Below are 21,504 nucleotides of genomic sequence, written 5' to 3' on the forward strand. Positions count from 1 at the left end.
ATTAGTATGCGCGATAATCTGTTTACCGCGGCAAGTTTGCAGTCAGTCCAAGAACAATGTCGACATCGTTAAGGGCATTTTGAAAATTGCGATATGAGAGTGTTTGCGCAAAATATCCGAATTATCTCAAATCACGAATCGAATAACGAATATCCGAATAAAATTAACACGCTTTTATCTCAAATAAATTTCTATCGTCATTAGGAAGAAAGGCGTTTACAAATTTTTAGAAATTAATGATTCATAATGCCACGAAGTCGTTTGGATGCCGTTTACAGAAGTATTTTGCTAACTAAATTCTTTACGAAGGGCTGGGGTAGTCCTCACAATCTTAAAAGGTAAGAGTACTTTAATTTTTATCCTATTTAGAATAAGTTTGAACATTTGCATCGTGTTCTAGAATATTCTAGAGTATACATATACCAATAAAATGTGTGTTATAACGTTAACTATTATTTTTTATTTTGTGAATAAGTAATATTTTAGTCTTGTTGGGAGAAAAATATGAATATTTAATTTTTAAAAGAAAAATAAACAAAATTTTAAAAAATTATGAATTCTGAAATTTAAAGTAACATAAATGTGTATGCAAAGTAACATATATGAGTTATAAAGTATTAATTATTAAATTTATATTTTAGAATTTTTGAATTTAGAAGACTCCTTGCCAACAGAGAAACATGTTATAAACTTATACCCCGTGACTATCCAATTAACATAACTAAGGTATAATATATATGTTTTCCTAAAAAGATATATGTATAATATCTATAATTTATATATATATTTAATTAGGATGAAGAATGGTCAGATTGTCATATCATAGAAGGATGTTTTGAAAGTCCATTCAATAAACACCTCCCTGATATAATGCCTTATGAGACAATAACTGCACATTTCCAATTAGTACTACCACCAAAATGGCATTCCCATAAAATAAAACCCATTTGTTTACATCTTGCTGGTACAGGAGATCATGTGAGTAGATTATTTTTTAAATAAATTATTGTATTACTTTTCATTTTAAATATAAAACTCATTGATAACATAATATCAGTTCTTTTGGAGGAGAAGAAATCTAATTGCCAAACCACTACTAAAAGAATCAGGAATTGCATCTTTGTTATTGGAAAATCCATTTTATGGTTCAAGGAAACCACAGAATCAAATGTAAGAACTTATATTCCAAAGGTTTGTAACATTAAAAACATATTGTATTCCAGAGCAAATACATATTTATATATTAATATGGATTTGATTTTTGTAGACGATCTTGTTTACATAATGTATGTGACATCTTTATCATGGGAGGGTGTTTAATAATGGAATCAATTGTTTTACTAAATTGGTGCGAGCAACAAGGTTTTGGACCTTTAGGATTGACCGGCTTATCAATGGGTGGTCATGTTTGTATTCTTTCATTTCATTTTAAATCTAAAGGTTCAGTAATATTGATAAATTAAATTATTTAATAGTAAACATCAACAATGTATATTGATTTATTGATTTGATTAGATGGCTTCATTAGCAGCGACTAACTGGCCGAAACCAATTCCATTAATCCCTTGCCTTTCATGGTCAACAGCATCACCAGTATTTACTCAAGGTGTAATGAGTGCTTCGATTAATTGGACGCTTTTGGAAAACCAATATTTTGAAAATGAACTGTATCAAAATGATCTTGCCAAAATGGTGAAAATTATTGGTAAAGAAGTAAGTGGATAATTATCTCAAACGAGACATAGATTTTTATATACAATTGCAAGAAAAAAGATATTTCGTTTATTTCTAGGATGCGTTTTTAGCTGGTCAACATTTTGCACAGCATTATCCTTCGAGTATGAAAAGAGTTAATGAATTAAATCATATGTCTGACAATACTATTGAAGATGTACATACTACAACTGCCTCTGAAACTGTGATTAATAATAAAGTACATAACGACTGTGATTCGCAAAACCAAGACAATACTCTGAAGAATCAAGTTGCTGAGGAAAAAGCAGCAAGGATATTTCCTTTAAACATTTTATCAAACAAATTTAGATTAAAAGATTCAAATACACTTAAAGGTAGATATAGTTCGTATGTATATTTATAACATATTATCATTATCAAAAATGATAAATTTATTCCTTCCCTTTTTTTTAAATAAAATATTTCTATGGTTTAAATGTAAGTATCGAAAAACATAAAATTCCTCAAAAATTAATTTACGTATTTGGTCACCCATAATTTAATAATTCTACATGGTAACGAATTTCGTTGTTCTCATACATTTAGAATAATTCAAAGAAACGTTAACCACAACATTTACAAATGTTTAATGTGTTAATAGATAACAACCTGTTAATAGATATTTACATTGCTAATATATTTATATTGTTTCTATATTCCTCAGTTTTAAATGCTAACTTTACAAAAGCATGGTTTGGTACAAGCACGTTTATAGCACGTTTTGCTTTGGCAATAGGTGTTTGTTTGTTACCAGTTCCAAAACATCCGCTATTTTCGGATTGTAAATGGCGCGAACGAGAAGCATTGCAATTTATGTGCGGAATAATGGACGAATGTACGCATTTAAAAAATTTTGAAGTGCCTGTTGATACTGAGCTGATTATTGCTGTCTGTGCAAGAAATGATGCGTACGTTCCACGTGATGATTGTATGAGCTTGGATAAAATCTGGCCAGGAGCTGAAATTCGATACATAGATGCCGGACATGTATCTGCCTATCTTCTTCATCAGAAAGTATTTAGGTATGCAATTGTATATCATATGCAAGAAAATATAAATATACATATATTTGGCAATAAGTACTATATCTCTTAACTACTGTCTAAAGTTACTCTTTTGGTTTGTATTTAATTCATTTACTATTTGCAGATCTACTATAGTAGAAGCGTTTGAGCGATCAATGAAGAAATATCCTATGCAAATCAGCTGATATGTACATACGCAATTTCAGCAGATGTCTGATGTCTTGTCTAAAATTTAGATAACTAAAGATAGTCTGAGCAAGTGGTTACTTTTGAAATGGAATTTTGTGTGTTTATTCATGATATTATTAAGAAGCATTATATTTAAATCATTTTTTAGATATTTTACGATTTTTATTGTGTCATTTGATCGATTTTACGAACTAAAATACCGAGGGAAGATAATCGTGTATGTGAACAGATCCTATCCTTTATACATTGTATAATATACAAAATGTTGTTTATTATTATAAAAAAATTATAAAAAATGGTTATATTTTATGCAATGCGAATAAATTGTAACATAATCTGTAAAAACGAATAAATTATCTAAATCATTGTTTATCTGTTTATCATGTTATTCATATATGATTAGTGCAAGCTTACAAGGAATAAAATATTAATGCAAAATATTATAGACAATATGAGTTATTTATGTTATCAATAAAAATCATACATATTACAGACCGCCATATAGAAAACAAGTTAAATTGTATTAAATATTAATTCAATGAAAGTATGTCAAGTATGGACAATAGGATTAGAGGTAAACAGATCTTTTTCTTTTTTTATTTCATTTAAAGCTCTTACGTACTAGTAACGTACTTACGTACTAGACTCGAACGTACTAGTTTGAGGACTAATTTAAATCGTGCGGGCATTAATGAAATAGGAAATACGGTGGCGCTATCTGCAGAACTACCTAGTAAAATCGATTAAACCGGAAACTGTGTAGCCGCTCGCGTACAGGCCAGGAGCAAGCGTTGGCCACATGTGTTTTGCAGACCGCTTTACCGTGGAAAAAGCTCGCCGAAAATGTCGTGTTTACGTAATCTGTGGTAACGTGACGTTGAAACGGTGCTCCTGAACTCGCTACTGTTGTGACAAAATTTTTAACCTGCACATCAAACAATCCAGGAAAGATACGCAAAATATAAAGAAGAACACAAAGAAGAAAAATTACTTGTATTAACAAGGTGTATTCTGATTGTCTACTCTAACTTCCTCGTTTCTACTTGGCACGCACTGCGTATACTCTTGTATTTCTTCGACATATATCATCTATAAAGAAGGTAGATTAACCGTCATTTAATTATTCATCATCGGTTAGGAAAATATTTGTACCGGCTGATTTTCGATCGTCTAGTGAAATCGCCGAGTCAGCGTGTTCTTAACCACGCAACCTATTGCCTCGTGTACATAAAACGAGAATTCTTCGTACATTCGATTGAATTTTAGTAGAAATTTGTTCTTCGTTGAATTTCTAAAGAACATTCTGGTACGGCTAAATTAAAAAAGTATAAGAGAAAAAAAGAGACGTTATAGGTATTCAGTAACGACCGCGTGTGCACGCCGCGCCTTCTGGAAAGAGCGATTCCTCGTGACGAGTTTCGAGTGGGCGTTCTATTCGTCAACGAAAAGGAGTAACGGCTAATGTTCTACGTTTGTGTTAAATTTAACGCCAACTTCTATTAAATTTAATGTGTTCGTGCTTTGTCGAGCACGAACTCGAAGAAGACATGCGTCCAGTTTGTAGTATGGAGGATATCCTTAGATTGATGTTTTAAAGCCGAATCGACACACGATACGTCTCGAATCTCTAATCAGGCAACGAGGCTGTTCGGTTAGATTAATGTGTCCGAGGGTGTTCGACGTTCCTCAGGACTCCTCAACCGCCTGAGAGGAAGCAATATCTTATAAAACCTTTTTGAGCAAAATCCTCGTGTTCGGACCTCGTGTTTTGTCTTTCGGCGCGTACTATTCAAAATGGCGGCCAAGGTGGCCAGTGGCACGCAGGGAAGTGCCGAGAAGGAGCAGTGCCCCGGAGTCTCTTATGCAAGTATCTTGAATCCAAAAAGTGGCAGCGAGACCCGAGTTGTTAACAAAGGTAACAACAAGGAGAATATTGGTAGTCAAGTGGTTCAACAACAATCCGTACCCATCAAGGATTGTATTGCTTCTCAGAATTTAGCTGTTAAAGGGAAGTCTTATCAAAGAACTGGAAGAAGAATCAATCCACAAAACAAAATCGAGAAACGTTATGGAAACGAATTACCAACTGCCATTGAACAGAATCAGTTAGTTATTCAGAAGGAGAATTTAATCGAAGAAAGACAAGAAGCCACTGTTGAACAAATGAACGGTGACATAGGAAGTGACGGCGAATTTCAGACAGTAGCACCAAAGAGTGCTAGAAGAAAAGAAAAGTTAAGAGAACAACAGCGAGATTTTAGAGAAAGGCAGAAACATCGTGATCACAGACATCCTCTTCGTGGTCATACTGGAAGCAATGAGAGACCATATAAGGAACGAGATCGTGGAGATAGAGGAGGTATGGACCATGTTGTGGGAAATAAAGATGTTTTGAAAGACAAGGAAGAAACAGAGGCAGAATCGGAAATTCAATCTTCAGCTCCTGTTAAATATGTAGAAGCTCCTTTACCTGCAGTTAATCCTTGGACTAAAAGTAAAATTATAACTCCAGTTACACCTGCAAATTTTGTCACTACTGTACCTTCAGGAACTGTGGTATCTATGGAAAAACAGACTGACAAAGAAAAGAGAGTACTTCAACCTCAGCAGCAGCAAGGGATTGTAGGTGAGTGCCAATAATTATTTATGCTTGAAAGTATTTATGTGTACTACTTATACACTATTGAAGTCTTTGTTCAAGAAAAAAGCTTCAACTTTCTAACATACTAATATAACAGAGTTACATGCTTTTCATAAATTTCGATGTCATTACATTCCAAATATATATACTATACAGCTTTGGAAATACTTTTACAAAGGTATTTTCATTTTGTTCGCTTCTTTTAAATTCTAACATGATTGAGTCATGGTAGATATTACTGTGTAAATAAGCTAATCAATTTTTATAAGTCCTTCTGTCTTATGGTATTTGTGTCAATATGACTTTGTACTTTACACATGTGATGAAAAAGGTTCTTATCTAGTCAGAGTATATGGAAATACATTTTCAAAGGTACTGATGATATAGATAAAGTATTTGGAGAAGGGAAAACTGTGATACTTACACAATTATTATTACATAAATAATACTTATAATGCAACATTTATTAATATTTTATCAAAGCAATTTTAAAATTACTAAAAAGCTTACTTTTTAAAAATATTTACTATTTATTAAAATGCTATTATAAATTATTACATATAATATACAGGACAAATTATAAATCTTGATGACTCTAAATAATTTCTAAGAAGTATGTTGCACAGAAAAATATTTTCTAAAAAGATTACACTTTGTCAAAAGTAATAAATAATGCTGAAATGTATTTTCTTATTAACTTGTTTATTGATAAAATATCAAGGTTATTGGGATTTTTTAAAACAGAATGTATAATTTTCGTGCCAAAACTTGGAGGAACAGTTACATTTTGATGTATTAGCGCCTATTTCGCTAATAATTATTAATAATATTTATAATAACGTTGATGGTTTAATTTAGTTACTTTCTTTACAATTAGTAACACTATTAATCCATTTATGACTGAAAATGAAAGAATTCCTTTCTCATGAAAAAATTGACTATCATTTCAAATTTTTATGCAAAACATGTTTTTCATATTATTTTAGAAAATATGTTTTAAAAATTCATTTCAGTATCATATGTAACACTAACATACATTTAACATGTAATTTTTTAGTAGAACGTATTTTTTAAAAATATGTACGATTGTATAATGATTTTAGAAATGTGATTTGTAAAATATTACAAAAAGCTTACATAAATGAGCTATGTTGCTTAAAAATCCAAGGAAGAAAAAAAAGAGAGTTCTCGATTTCCTTATCGTGCATTTTCTATGGAAAGTAGGAAATGAAAATTTGTGCTATTACGCTGCGCGCCAATTTTGAAACTGGTTATAGACGCTTAACCATAAAGACGATTAATCTTAAACATTATTGTAGACGATTAATTTTACAAAAATTCTTGTGAAACATTTCTATTTGCAGATTGTGAGTAGTTTCTTAGTTTTGAGCGGAATTATAAAAATATTATAAGAATAAATAAAAGAGCGGAATTATTGAGAAAGTGACCTAACTACGAACAGAGTAGTCTATATTAGGTGGGACTTGTTACGAAATCTGGAACACAAGTAGTAGCATTAATAAATAAATAATAAGAAAAATTCAAAATCAACATGATATATTACATTAACTCTGCGACTTAGAAATTCCTTGTTTTAATATTCGAGTTTCCCAATTCTAACAAAAATTTATTAATTAATTTAAAAATATAATTTTTCTGAAGAAAACATTTTACTGAGTTTTTAAATCATGTCTAATTTAATAAAACGGATTAATCATATACGTAATAGAATTTTTGAAACTTTTTATATGTAACTTTTATAAAGGTTGTAATTTATTTCTTGTGTTTGACGCGATATTCTTACATAAGAATAAGCGGTGTTAGCAAAAGTGAACAAATTTCGTTATATAATGTAACAGCTTTTACAATGTTTAGTCAGATGTAATGTTATTTAGGAAAAAAACTGCATCTCCATGTAAGAGTACAGGTGGACGTTATACGCATCGGTAATTCTGGTGTTCGATCATTATAACAATAGTAGTAGGGAATTTCGAATGGTTGATTCGATTGTCTTATCTGAACACTGTTGACAAGTCTTCGGTATACGTGGCCAGAAAATAACCATGTTGGCAATCGAGCACAACACACGTCACCTATAGTCTTTCTTCATTTGCATAACAAATTTTTGATCCCCTTCCCGAGCGGCCCTTTCTCTGCTTCGTAAAACTTTCGATCACTTGATCCAACATTGCTGCAACATTAATAGCGCTATATATAATATATCTTATTATTATTTCAAGCATTGCTTAAGATATATTATATATAGCGCCATTAAGAATCTACGTGAATTGATTTTTTTTCAAGTTAATTTATTTAGAAAATACGTTATTATACACGTTATGTGAATTGAAAGTATTAAAACAAAAAATAGTTGCATTAATTAAAATTAAACAAAAAATAAAATAAAAATTATAGCGAGTGATACAGCAAAAATTTATTAACATTCAAATGAATATGAAATTTTAAGGAAATATCAAGTATTACGTACAATATAATGTAGAACATTGCTACATGTCATTGCAATAATATTAATGATCGAAAAGTTATTTATAATTTATATTATGAAAGAGCGGCTATAAAATAGGAAGGAAATAAATTACTAATAACGTTAAAATAAAATGAAGCTATTGAACTATTGGTAACACTAAGTATGTAGTTAGAAAAAAGAGATGTTTGACAGAGTTGTTGGTAAACTAACTAATAAGGTTACTTAATAAATTCGAAGTGTTAGAAATACAAGACCAGATAACGATTGGGCGATTAGTAAACGAGCTATTAGTTACGATTATGAAAGCAAATGTATAGTATGACAAGCTGATGTGCAATTAACTAGTTAGTATAGGTGTATATTTATTATTCAACACAGTTTCTGCAGTAAAAACTTGTTAGTTTATATTAATACATTAAAAACATACTGATAACGTACATTTTTATTTGAAAAAAAAGACTAGTATATTAGCTGAATTTTACTTTTAGTTTACTACATGGTAACTTTTTAGAATTGCGAAATCTATCGTAAGAAGGAAAAATAGCTTTAACGCTGTAATTAAAGTTCTTAATAATCAAAACTAATCTAAATCTAGTTAATATTCTCTAGTTAATGAACTTACTATCCCTAGGCAATGGATCTACATAAAGAAATCAGTTACTTCGTAGTTCAATTCATTTGGCGAATCCATTGTTACTTTATACTTAAAAATATCTGGCAGATTAAGTTTCATTATTTGATTGTCATCGATCAATCCAATTATTCGATTTATGTGCAAATAGTGAAGACGTCAAGGACAACGACATTGACACTCTTTTTGAACAGTTAACAGTAGGGAGTAGCACGTGATGCAATTATAAAAGCCTCGTAACCAGGCCTGTGAAGTTGGCACTTCAAAGTGCAAATTTGTATAAAAAATAAGCAGTATTATTTGTCCACAGTTGTCCAACCGAAATTTTTGTTCGCTTTTCTTTCAAAAAGTGTTAGGACGAAATTAAAACATTTGACATTAGCGTCCCCAGGAACAACTATGTTTATTTACGAACATTTGAAAATCATTCTTAGTTTATTACAGTGTGTAAATACATGCATCTTATAGATTTCTACCAACTTTTCTTTTTTTTTTAATACTTAGCCAACCGTGCGCGTCACAGCGAACTATACGTTTCCACCGCGTTCAGACAAGCCAACCTATACGCTGTCCACCGCGCGTTTTTCCAAGTATCAGGAACTAATATTCACTACTTAAAAAACAAAGAAGTGTAAAAATTATTTAAGTGGTTAATTATATTTTGTGGTAATGATTTTATTTAACGATTTCACATATTATTTATATAAAATATCAAATTAGAAGTATATATTAAAAGTATAAAAAAATATAGGTAAAATTAAAAACATTAAAGATGACTAAAGATAGATAACACGACTTCAACGTGAAATTAAAAATTTATAATGCATTTCAATATTTTTTTGCAGTGTGCTATCGTTCGATTATAACTTTATTTAATCATAACTGATAGTGTAACTTCTTAATTAATTTTAATAGCACTAGATTGGTGCATTTTATTATATACTGTACTTTATAAAAGCAGAAAAAGTAGCACAATTAATTGGGAACAATTCCAGGTAAAAAATAACTAATAATAACAAGAACAAAAAAAACGCGTTGTTAACGTTAAAAAGGGAGATCTCCCCGTTCGGTCACGCAGCGATGTTCTTCACAGAGGGAAGATCTTTCCGTTCGGTTGGCCAAGTGTCAATATAATTTTACAGTCATTTTCAATACATTACAAAAATGGATTGCCGGAAGCACACCTCTCCTGACATTGTCCTCCGGATGGCATACCTGTTCGGGATTTTGGGTGACCCTCAGTTTACAATACGGGCAGCACATCTGCCTTTTTGGGAAAATCCGAATTTCCTATCTCCCAAGCTATAAACTTTATGATACAGACCTCGTCAAGAGGCTAGTTAACACCCTAAGTGCTCAATAAGTCCGCTCTAAAGTAAACATCTGGTATCAATGAACAATACCAGAGGAGAAGCACCCACAGTTGTACACAATTATAAGATTGGAAGGAATAGATTCCTATCCCATAAAAATTATGATGAGAAGGACAGTCCTTGGACGGTTCAAATAAATCAACTAAACATAACATTACTCTGCATCTTTAATTTACGGTTCGCAATATTAACCGATCAGTTGCAACCTGACTGATCGCTACCTAGTTGATAATTCGTATCAATACTCACTCTAACATTGTCCATTGAATGACATATGTTTCTATGTCTGTCAATTCTGTTACATGGACTATTAAAAACGACGATTGGACAAACGATTCTAATGTTTAATTTACAGAAAATGCAATAAGAGATATTTATGAAATCAATAAAAAAATGTCAATCGGGGTGCTGATGTAAAATTTTTTAATTTGGTCACAATCCTTTCTTAAAGGAAGGGAAAACTTAAAATTTTGTTTGGGTAGTCGTGAAAAAACCAATACTGTTTGTTTCTTTTTATAAAAATTTGCACTCCGGGATGCCAACTTCATAGGCCCTCTCATAACTGTATTCGGTATTACGTTCTTCGCTGTAATTCAGACATTCACTCTCGAATTTCTCTAGGATCTAACCAATGAACAGCGAGTACGATTGCAAAAGAAGATTGAATAGTTCCACACTTACAAGAATAAAAGATCTATATAACATGCATCATACACATATTTCTAAAAGTTTCCCATGATAAATGTTTAAACACTTTCGGTCATTATGAATCATAGCAAATGCTAAAAACTGAGGTGAGCTGAATTTAAAAAATATATTTACAATCAATTTTATTTCGTGCACTGTTCATAGGTTAAAGAAATATCTGATCGTTTCTATGTTTCAATTAGTGCTTTTTTCCTTACTGGTTCCAGTATTCACATATGTTCACATTATTTATTTGTTAGTAGATTGAAACGCGCATTGCAAAAAAGTTGCAAGGCGAGTGGTATAATAATCTCACGTCTACGAGGGAAAATTATAGTCGTTGGTTCCCTCATTATTTCAGCGTTCCATATATTTTATTAAAATGTTTCGCAGAAAGTGAGAGTGGTGAGAGGGAAACCTGTTTCAAGTTGTAGACCTTCTACCTTCGATAAAAGTAGAATCGTAAAGGCCAATGAATGCCTTTCAAACGTTTATGCATTTATGTTAAATAAGAATACAAATAGAAAAAAGTAGTCGTAGTGTCAAGATCACTTCCTTTTGCTTTTGAATGTGATTACATAACGTAATACACGTGGATAATATCAAAATAATAGTAGAGTAGAATACTAATAAGGGCTCGTAATTTCACAAAAATTTTAAAGTAGAATATTCCAAGTTATTGTATTTAAGGCAACGATAAGAATTTAGCGAGTTTCTTTCATCAAAGATTGTCTTATATAAAATATATACAATACATGTTTAAAATTATTATAAAATTAATATAATTTTGGTGTAACGTGTTTATTACTCGAACATTTATGCTATTTCAAATTTCGTCATTATTTGGTATGTTGCTCACTATGCAAAATACTAAATAAAATTGGATAATGTATAGTATCCGATATTGCAAAATTTTTTATCTGTACGTGTGTGTTCAGGGGTATTTTAAATTATTAAAATCGGAAATGAGGGTAATTTTTTTATGGAAATGAACGATTTTGAAAATTCGGTCTTATGAACATCTGGCAGGCGATGACTTTAAATGCAAAAATCCATGTAAGTCCGTGATCATACACAGCTGTAAGTGGTAAGCGGCGAAGCAAGTAATGGCACAGCTAATGCCAATGCTCCAAATGTCAATGTTTTGCCGTTCAGCTTGCACATACAGCTCTCTGTATGATCACGGCTTAACCAGTAGCTTCACGTCGGCCAAAAAATGGAAAATAACCTAATCCAATACTTACGATTCAAATGCATAATAAGTTACACAATAGGTTAAGAGCACCAAATTTTAAGAAAGGAAGCATCAGAATCCATCAGGACGTCACATTAACAAGTAGACCGAAATTTTTTAAGCCTTATTTCTGTTAAGAACAAACCTAACTTTCGACTTCAGTGACTTCAAAAACTTCCAAAAAGTGTCACCCTAGCCGAATATTTTATAGTGCGGATACTATACTATAACTAAAATTTATATTTCTACTAATTAGAACAAATATCGTAATATATTAATAAGATATAAGATCTCTTTTGTCTCATTTCTTGCTAAAATTAAAATTTCAATGAATGCAAAAAATTATTCTTTTTCTAGAGTCATTAACGGTTAACTTGTCTGGTTAATCATGAAGAAACGTAATGTTACGTCAGGTATCATTAATGTGTTACTTAATGAACCTAGCGCGTTGAAATTCTTACCTCTAAATATTCCAATGAATATTTCATGCTAATTAACATTTTTTGTTTCATCTATAAATTTTCATTTCACCGATTACAAAATATATTACATTGGTATTTAAGAGAGAGAAAGAAAGATATTGATTCGTTTTTACATCGAACTTTACATGCTATATTTTTAACATTGCTTTGAGCATTCGCTACAGGATCTGACACGAGCAAACAAGTTTTCCTCCGTTCTCCTTGTTCTCTGTTCGTAACCGGCCGCCAGCCTCCTTATGCGACACCCATGAGTTGTTCCTACGACAAATTTACGTATTGAATTGACCGGAAGTTGTTGAGTGTGCGTACGCGTGTTATTGTGTCAGCTAGTCTAGTTATCGATGTAACAAGATGGAACAAATCGGTTGCCATCAAGCTTTCCCGCTTGGTTACTCCGTTTCGTAAGAAATATTGATTTCTTGTATATCTCACGATTTACTGTATGCAATGTTACCTTGCGATAACGATGCCGATATTATAAATGAAATTGAGTCGCACCATCTATTTGTCAATTCTTGCCTAGTGTCATAACTTAGGCAGGTCCCATTAATAAATAAATAAATAACAATTTTTTTCTTTTTACTTGCGGAATAGACTATGGATTCTTATACTATCATAGAAAATGTAAAATTACTCAGAGTACACATAGTATACAAAATCATATAAAATATTCTAAGTATAATATTCGTTACAATATTTAGTATGTAAAACAACTGTGTATCTAGATTTCATTTCTTTAATTATATTTATAAAAATATAAATTTGCAATCTAGAAGTAATCAGTCTTCAATGTTGTTAAAACATCTTTTAACAACAGATATTACATATTTTGAAGCAGGTATTAATTAATTAATTTAAAAAATTACTATATCATTCGACTGAAAAATCATCGATCTATCTATTTCTAACGGATTCTTCCTAGATCGAAGACGAAAGGAGCCAGTAGAATGGAGATGAAAATTGAATTTAATGCTGTTTGCACATCAAAGACTAGCGAAGCAGCTGCCAGTATTTACCGTTCCTGGTCGCTGCAAGCGTTTTCGATTCTCCCTTTTTGCCTGGTGGCTCAGTGCACCGTTGACTCTCGAGCTGCAGCTACGAAATAGTATAGCGGGTTTTCCATTGTGTCTCTAGTCAAAAGAGTTCTTTTCTAGTATTAACTATCCTTAAAACATATGTATTAAAAAACACTCTTAAAAAGAAATAATTATTATAGTGCCAGATAGGTATATGTGTGAGCACTTGATTCCAAAGATTAAATAATAACATTTCGTGCATTATAGAAATTAGGGAAATATTCATTGATGTAACAGTTTGTTCATCGAGAGTGCATCTTTTTATTAGTTTCGAAGTAATAAATCTTATTGGTTATATATAGTTGCCTCATTTTTAGATATAACATTGTCAGTAAATTGTATTTATGCTCTTGAATATAAGGTGCAGTAAATTTCATAACATATGGAAAGAACTTTGTATAGTTTTTAGTTGATGCTAGTTACTATTTTATGTACGCGCAAAATCGGTGGGAAGATTTAAAATGAGCTTATCGGGTTTGTTAACCATATAATAGCACACGAAAATTCTTTATTTTATCAGAATACAATTTTTTATATGGATAAATATAGTAATTTATTTGAAAATATAAAACTTTCTGTGAATATTAAATTTTGTAATATTAAACTAGATATCGCAAAACATTTATGAACGATTTTTTTTTTAATGTTTCACATCATTAAACGTGTGAAAGTCATATCGAACTTGGAAGTTTCCATTATAGGGTTCATATTAATTTATATTTCTGAAGAACTCTGCTTAATATAGAATAAAGTGTGTATAAAGGAAAACAGCGAATAAAGGTACACGATCGCACCTGTTGCGTGAAAGTGAAGTGACCGTCGTAATGCTATATAAGTGCGTGAATCCGATTATAATATTTCGAATTTAGCTGTTATGTGCTTTTCTCTTCTATATCATTATCAAGAAGTATTAGCTTATGCGCGAGTCTCTCTTTACATGAACGTTACATAAAAGTTTGAGGTATTCTTTTCTACGTGTGAACAAAGAAGAACTGAAGTCTAGTGAGCAGAACCGAGTTTTTAACGAAGACGTTTCATATGAACAGAGTCTTCATAGACCCGGTAAACAATGAAGATAAATAAAAATAAAAGCGATACTGTTCAACGTAAGTTTTAATTGATTATTGAAGTCAATACTAACAATAATATTTTTATGTTTTGTTCAGGGTTATTGCTATTAATCATATTTGTAAGATGAGAAAATTTATATTGCATTTGTACTAAGTTTTAAGTAAATAATATTGGAGAAAGAAATGGTACACATTTTTCTGTATTTGTAATATTTTTTATTCTTCTTCTATTGATAATTGTTTATAACTAATGCGTTTACACTAACGCGTTATTATTATTTTACAGAAGCTTACTTCTGTTGAATTAATTCGAATGCAGAAAAATTGAAGGCCAATCAGTTAAGAAGATAATGCTATAAAATCGATTTCTCAGCTAGAAAACAATGCATGCTAAAATACAAAGAGCGAGATCCCGTTGAACCGGAGTCGAAAAAAAACGCTCCGGGCTTTTTTTATACGCGCGCAATTCTTTTTCTGTCCTTACGAGGATAACCTAAGCCTGAAATGTTTAGATTACGTTTCTAAGAGATCGAATTGCTTGGAATGGAATGTTTTTGCTTTTTCTATACGTTGATATCGCAGAAATCTTCTGTGCAATATCCTTAGCAGATACCCCTTTATTTTCTGTGTTTAGTATGTATTTTATTTTGTTTTTATTTAGTAAGTTTTCTACTATAAAAATTTATCCTACGCATGTTACTTAATAAATTTATTGGTCGTTCGTTACTCTTGGCTAATGATTCTGAATCGATTCGAAGTTTTTCAACATATATTACGAAAATTAGAACATGATTAAATACTTAAAAGTATTATATTGGGTTGGCAACTAAGTGATTGCGGATTTTGTCATTAAGTGGTATTGACAAAATCCGCAATTACTTAGTTGGAAACCCAATACCTAAGACTTCAAACAGTTTCGAATTTTGAATCTTAACAGATTGTAAGTTTTAAAAAATTCGATGAATCTTGAAAGCCTTAGGATTCAAAATTTCTGAATTATTCTTCTTCTGTATCTTATATACTATAAAAACTTAAAATTCAAGGCTTATCGAGATTTTCATACAGTATTTCAGAATACATCCCTACAGTGACTATACTAAACATTATTATATTTTACTGGTAGTACCAATCTTTCAGTGTACTCAAATTCTATTACAATTCTATAATTCTATTAATACTATTTTAATGTATCATTCTGCAAGATACGTAAGATTACTTTTGTTTCCATCTCCTTATTTTTATGGGTATCTTTCTGCCTGGAATTAATTATGGAAGAAAATTTTTGTCAAACCCGTTAGGTCTAGATCATCGAGACTATAACGCGAAAAGCAGAACACGGTAATGCGTTAGTTACTTTCGCTTTCGCGGTGATTTGTGTTTTCGAAGCAAACGAAAGATCGACTCGACCGAAAACAGGTCAACAAGCAAATCTACAGCTGGTATCACTTGCGTAACATGCGCCCTATGTTTCGAGAAGTCGTTTGTACATTTCTAGCGCACACGTTGCATTGCTTATTTATAGAAAATAAAGAAATCGGGGATAGTATCAAATTCTCGTTTGCGCGTTTTCAGTTATTGCATGTGTATATATATATACATACAGGATGTTTCAATTTCTTCTAAACAAACTTTGTCAAAATGTAATGTAGATATGGATGATTCGAAACTTTATTAAAAAGTTATAATAAAGATGGAAAACATGAAAGGGACAATATTCACGCTTCCAGTATCAACTGATTTCATGTTACATAAATTTTTATGTATTGGTAATTATAAAAGAAAATATATTAAATAAATATTAACAAATATGAACTGAATGTACTAATGACTGTATGGACTGAATGTACTGATAGCTATGTGGACTGAATATATAATTTTTTACCACAGCTAGCGGCAGAAATGGTGAACGTTGTGAAAGACTTTAGTGATTCTATAGATCAGGAGCCTATTCTTGTCTATCCTTTCATAAAAATTTATTTAGTAAAATTTCAAACTGTGTTTATATTTCTTTCTGATTTATACTCACAGATATAGATCTAACAGACTGAAACACGTTGTATATATAATACGAACGACGTACTAATAAATTTGTATTTGAGAAGGGGATCATTTGCAAGAAATATAACAAGAATAATTTGTTTGAAAGGAAAACATTATTTTTGATAAATAAGTAAGAAGGTTACAAATGTAATTTCCATACTATGGAATTTTACGCGCAGAATTTTGTATGTTCATAGTCATACGAACAAAAACTTTATGATTTTAATAAAATTATATTAGTATTAAATCATTCATTCATGTTGAATATAAACTATGTATATGCAAATGTTGTAGAACTTTTGTTGAATATTTAACGAAGATAAAAAATGATTTGTTACTCGCTATATGTTATATGGTGTAAGTATCACTTTTCTCTTGAAATGAACATGAGTGTTTAATGGTGTAGTAAATATTAATAGTAAATAATAATAAATAATACTAAATATAAATATTTTCACGGACTTGTTGCTTAGTAACACTTTGCTTAAAAATCTAGCTCCATTTATTCCATAGAAATTACCTTGTTGATGATAATAGGACTCAATAAAAAGTGCCGTTCTTTTTGTTTAAATTCTATGTGCACTTTCTTTGGGACACACGGTCATAGATAAAAGGATTTATGAAGCACGTGTTCTGTAGATAATATAGGTCACGAAGTTACGAATAGATTATAAGTGACACGATAAGAATTGGTTTACGGTTGAAGAGTTTGACGTTAGAAAATATTCTATTCTATTAAAATATTTTCTTACAGAAAACGGCATCAACACCGGAAATCATCCGACTATTGTGACGGTGTCAAAGGATAGAAGAAAATTTAATCAAAAGGTATATACAATGATTCCAATTGTATGGTAAAATAATAATAATAATGTTAATATTTTTAATAACATTAATAATAATGTTGATGGTAATCGTATAATATAGTAATTGTGTATAAAAATTTTCTTTTAATTAAAAATATTCTTAAGATACAAATCTAGTTTGTGATTTTAACAGGCGAGCGACTTCTCAGATATCGGTGATTGGCCAACTTTAGAAGCTTCAGGAGAGGTTAGTTAAAATTATTTGTCGTGTTTTTCGAATGCTTACGTTATCTTGTCAACGCAACTTTTTAACAAAATAATATTTAGTCAATACTACTATATTTCATCTTTTAATTTATCAATTAAAAAAAAAATTTGTTAAAAATAACTTTAGTTATATTTGGGATTCTCAGTTATTGTTTCAAAATTAAAAAGTGTACTATGCAAAAGCTAGAACTCATGGAATATAATATCATGTATTTATCTATGAGCGTAGATATTTTGCTATAGTAAAATCGAATGTTGTCTCATTGCGGACGTATTTCTTATCCGTGAAATCATTTGACATTCACACAATTATTTATTTCCTTAATATAACTTTTTTGTACATGTCACTAACTAAAAAAATATTTTTCTTTAGAAGAAGACAGTTGTAACAGCACAGAAGCAAAATGGTGTGATTGAACAAAATAACTGCAAAGAAAGTAGCAGTAATGCTGTTGAAAGCAGAGGAAAAGAAAACAAAGAGCAGAACCATTGTCAACATGATGATGAAGAACACTTGGATGGTAATGAAAAGAAAAAAAAAGGTAACAAACATTGATTTATTTTCTTTGCTATGACATAAATGATAAAAAATCAGCGAAGAGTTATTTTTTAAGTTGAATCTTTAATATTCTTATTTTATCTTTATAGTGAACAAGCAGAAATGGGTACCGTTGGAAATAGATATAGCAAAAAATCGGAGCAAAAGAGATCGGTCACCAAAGTACCATAATCAGAGGGAAAAGAGTGGAGAAGGTATTTAATAAATATTTCATAATATTCTAAGTATTGCATATTAAATTTAGAATTATATCTTTTAACAGAAGCAGATTCGTACAGAAATAGAGAGTATGATAGGCCAGCGTACATTACAAGAGGTGGACGGGGTGGGCGAAGTTACAGAGGAAGAGGAGGGCGTGGTGGACGAGGCGCTTATCGTGGTAGCTTCAGGCACAGACATGATCAAGTTTATATGCAGGTAGTTTTATGTTTATCATTTTCTTATTACCTACATTTCGTATATAACAAAAATAGTAAATAATATAAATTATATTAATAATGATGATAAGCTAACGGGAATCTCTCAGAATATTCTTTGAAGAGTAGCGAAAGTAGACCTGATAATGAATGTTAATATAGAGATAAAGAACTTTAAATCTCTAAACAAGTTATTTTCAATTGATACATTTTTTTAGATGCATAAATTTGGTCTTTTGGATCCTAATTATATGATGGCTTACATGGGAACATTTTATTTTAATAACGCAAATTTCATTAACGTAAATACAACGACGCTTAAGGAATTTCTGAGGAATCAAATGTAAGTTTGATAAATCAGTGAAAAACAAAAACAATACACAATTCTTTTCTTTAATATTTAATTTATACTTTCATAGAGAATATTACTTCAGTGAAGAAAATCTTTTAAGAGATTTCTTTTTACGCCGTAAAATGGATGCACAAGGCTTTTTACCTATCACTTTAATTGCTTCTTTTCATCGTGTACAAACTTTAACGACAGATGTTGGACTTGTTATTGAGGCGATTATGGAATCCGATAAATTGGAATTAGTGGATGGATTTAAGGTAACATAAACGTATATTCACAATTCTAATAATGCACAAATCGAAATTCAAATCCAACTACAGCATTTTGTGTCTTTGGTGAAAGAATTGTGCTAGATAAAATGGAAGAGGATTCGCTGACACCATTCGAGCTTAATTTAAGTTCAATGAATGGAGTTTGAAAGTAGGCCTCCTCACAAATTCATCCCTGGAAAATATATTTTCTGCTGTATTGTAGCGATCGATTGAGATACGAGTTATCAGTTATTGTTGTCTTTTATGAAATATCAATTTTGAATTATTGCAGAATCTCTAAAATAATTTTCAAGAGTAAATGACTAATGTTATTATTTTTTTTATTAGGTCAGAACGAAAATAGATCCTTTGAAGTGGCCTATCTTGGACGCGGCTGAAAATCCTGTATTCTTAGAACCGTCTGATACTTCGAACCCATCTCAAAACGAAGTAATACTCTCCTCCACGTCCGAATCCGAATTTTGCCCTGCTGCGAGACCTTTATCTACAATTCCTATTCCCCCAGTTCCGCGCGTTCTTCAATCCAACCACATTATCCCAACAATAGGAAGGCTTAGTGAATCAGAAAGTATATCCTCATTGATAGGCGACAGTTTAAATCCTGACGTACCGGAGTTCATACCAATTTCGAACGAACTGACAGACAAAAATAACGAACCTATTGTATTCGATAATACAAGCGAATCGTTCAAGACAGAAAAACAATCAGTAGAGCTGAGAAGCATTCCAGTACTATCGAGTGACAATTCATTACTGCTCTCAAGAAACAAAGCCTCGAAACCGGACGATAAAATGTCCACAACAGTCAAGTGTTCTAGTCCATCCTCCGTACCAGAAGTACAAGTCAACGGAGAATCACAATCTGTCAATGATGTTTGGAAAGAGGTAATTTTTTTTTCGTGTATTATTAGTACCAACATTAAAATTAAATATTCGCGTCTTTTTAATCCACAGAAAAAACGCTTCCACTTTTACGACTTATTCAAGATCTTAAATTGAACTGTACTTTTTTACCTAGAACTATAAAGAATGCAATGAATTTATAAAATGGTCTAATAGGATGTTGCGTTACCGATTAAGTAAATTAGAATATTTGCCCGAAATGTCATCGGTGTATAAAAATAGCGACACAAATTGTGGATCTATTTCAAACAAGTTATTACTATTAGTAATAAGTAATAACTGAGTTCATGAAAATAATAGGTAAGGCGAAGGGTGAAACCGTCACATAAGGAAAGAAACGAAGAAAAAGAGAAAATTGATAACGTTAAAAGCGAAGAAAGAGAGGAGTTAGACTTTCAATTTGACGAGGAACTCGATACACCACCACCAACTGGCCGTCACAATGCATTTTCTGAATGGTTTGTTATTTGTTTGACTTTCTTTTGATTATATAATGAATTTTATACATGCGTTCATAACTTAAGAGTATATAATATTCATAAAAAATAGCAAAAAGTATTTATTTGCTACAGCAAACTCCAGATTAGTATTTTAAAGCAAATTGAATGTCTTCTTAGAAAGAAATTATAAGTAAAGTTCCTGATTTATTTTAAATTGTTAGTACGACATTGTATTTTTATTTTACTGATTACTATATACTTCTAAACCATTGTGTCTTTTTCTCAGGTTACTCTGTATGTGTAAAAGTTAACATGTGATATATTGTAGGTCTGAAGACGATGAAGATTATGAATTGTCAGATAGAGATGTCAATAAACTTTTGATCTTCACACAAACGTCGGTGCCTATGTCGACGCGTATTCCGAAACACGAAGGTCATGATCGGACTGGTGACTGGACAACAAGAGTAAAAATGACCCAGGATCTCGAGCAAGCTATCAATGATGGATTGTACTATTATGAAGAGGATTTATGGATGAAAGATGGTCAAAGGGTAAGTTTAAATCATTTTTTAGAATATTTCTCTGGCATACACAAGTTTGAGTTACTTCATTCCTTATAGTATGGGTCTTCATCGTCAATTGGAAGCTATAAGACTGTCAATGTGATTAGTCAAGAAGATTTTGAAAAAATGGCTCCTAAAGCGCCTAAAAAAGCTAATCCAGAAGTTCCTCCTCCACCACCATCTGCAATAGAAGATATGGAAGTGTCTCGTTCGCTTCCAACGCAGGTACATTTTCATTTCATATTTATTTAAT

The 21,504-nt window shown here is 31.1% G+C and overlaps 2 protein-coding genes across 8 annotated transcripts in view; both read left to right on the forward strand.

The window, feature by feature from the left end:
- Positions 1–4: 4 nt before the first annotated feature.
- On the forward strand, positions 5–3,318 carry LOC122568579 (protein ABHD18). Of its 3 annotated transcripts, none has more exons than XM_043728469.1 (9): positions 5–338; positions 642–726; positions 796–978; positions 1,058–1,170; positions 1,268–1,406; positions 1,516–1,713; positions 1,793–2,069; positions 2,399–2,756; positions 2,884–3,318. In XM_043728469.1, exons 1-9 carry the CDS (start codon positions 247–249, stop codon positions 2,942–2,944), a joined length of 1,506 nt encoding a protein of 501 aa, XP_043584404.1. In that variant the 5' UTR covers positions 5–246; the 3' UTR covers positions 2,945–3,318. The 3 variants fall into 3 exon arrangements, with proteins under 3 accessions (XP_043584404.1, XP_043584405.1, XP_043584406.1); XM_043728470.1 differs by having other exon boundaries at positions 6–338; positions 2,471–2,756; XM_043728471.1 differs by having other exon boundaries at positions 6–338; positions 2,489–2,756.
- Positions 3,319–3,637: 319 nt separating this feature from the next.
- Positions 3,638–21,504, forward strand: part of LOC122568577 (la-related protein 1) — a 30,453-nt gene continuing 12,586 nt past the window's right edge. For 3 of the 5 annotated variants that reach the window (XR_006317129.1, XR_006317128.1, XM_043728465.1), the window contains exons 1-12: positions 3,638–5,574; positions 17,425–17,498; positions 17,670–17,723; positions 18,117–18,285; positions 18,392–18,496; positions 18,547–18,719; positions 18,937–19,061; positions 19,138–19,327; positions 19,670–20,227; positions 20,546–20,703; positions 21,014–21,239; positions 21,309–21,476. Coding sequence is in view for 3 of the 5 variants with exons in the window: in XM_043728465.1 (XP_043584400.1) it covers positions 4,743–5,574; positions 17,425–17,498; positions 17,670–17,723; positions 18,117–18,285; positions 18,392–18,496; positions 18,547–18,719; positions 18,937–19,061; positions 19,138–19,327; positions 19,670–20,227; positions 20,546–20,703; positions 21,014–21,239; positions 21,309–21,476 (2,832 nt within the window). In the remaining 2 variants the exon portion in view is untranslated. Of the gene's footprint in view, positions 5,575–13,572; positions 14,667–17,424; positions 17,499–17,669; positions 17,724–18,116; positions 18,286–18,391; positions 18,497–18,546; positions 18,720–18,936; positions 19,062–19,137; positions 19,328–19,669; positions 20,228–20,545; positions 20,704–21,013; positions 21,240–21,308; positions 21,477–21,504 lie in introns of those variants that run through there. The other 2 variants (XM_043728466.1, XM_043728467.1) reach the window with 2 other exon arrangements.

This window comes from Bombus pyrosoma, linkage group LG6 (genome assembly GCF_014825855.1).
Source record: "Bombus pyrosoma isolate SC7728 linkage group LG6, ASM1482585v1, whole genome shotgun sequence".
In the NCBI taxonomy this organism is placed as follows: Eukaryota; Metazoa; Arthropoda; class Insecta; order Hymenoptera; family Apidae; genus Bombus; species Bombus pyrosoma.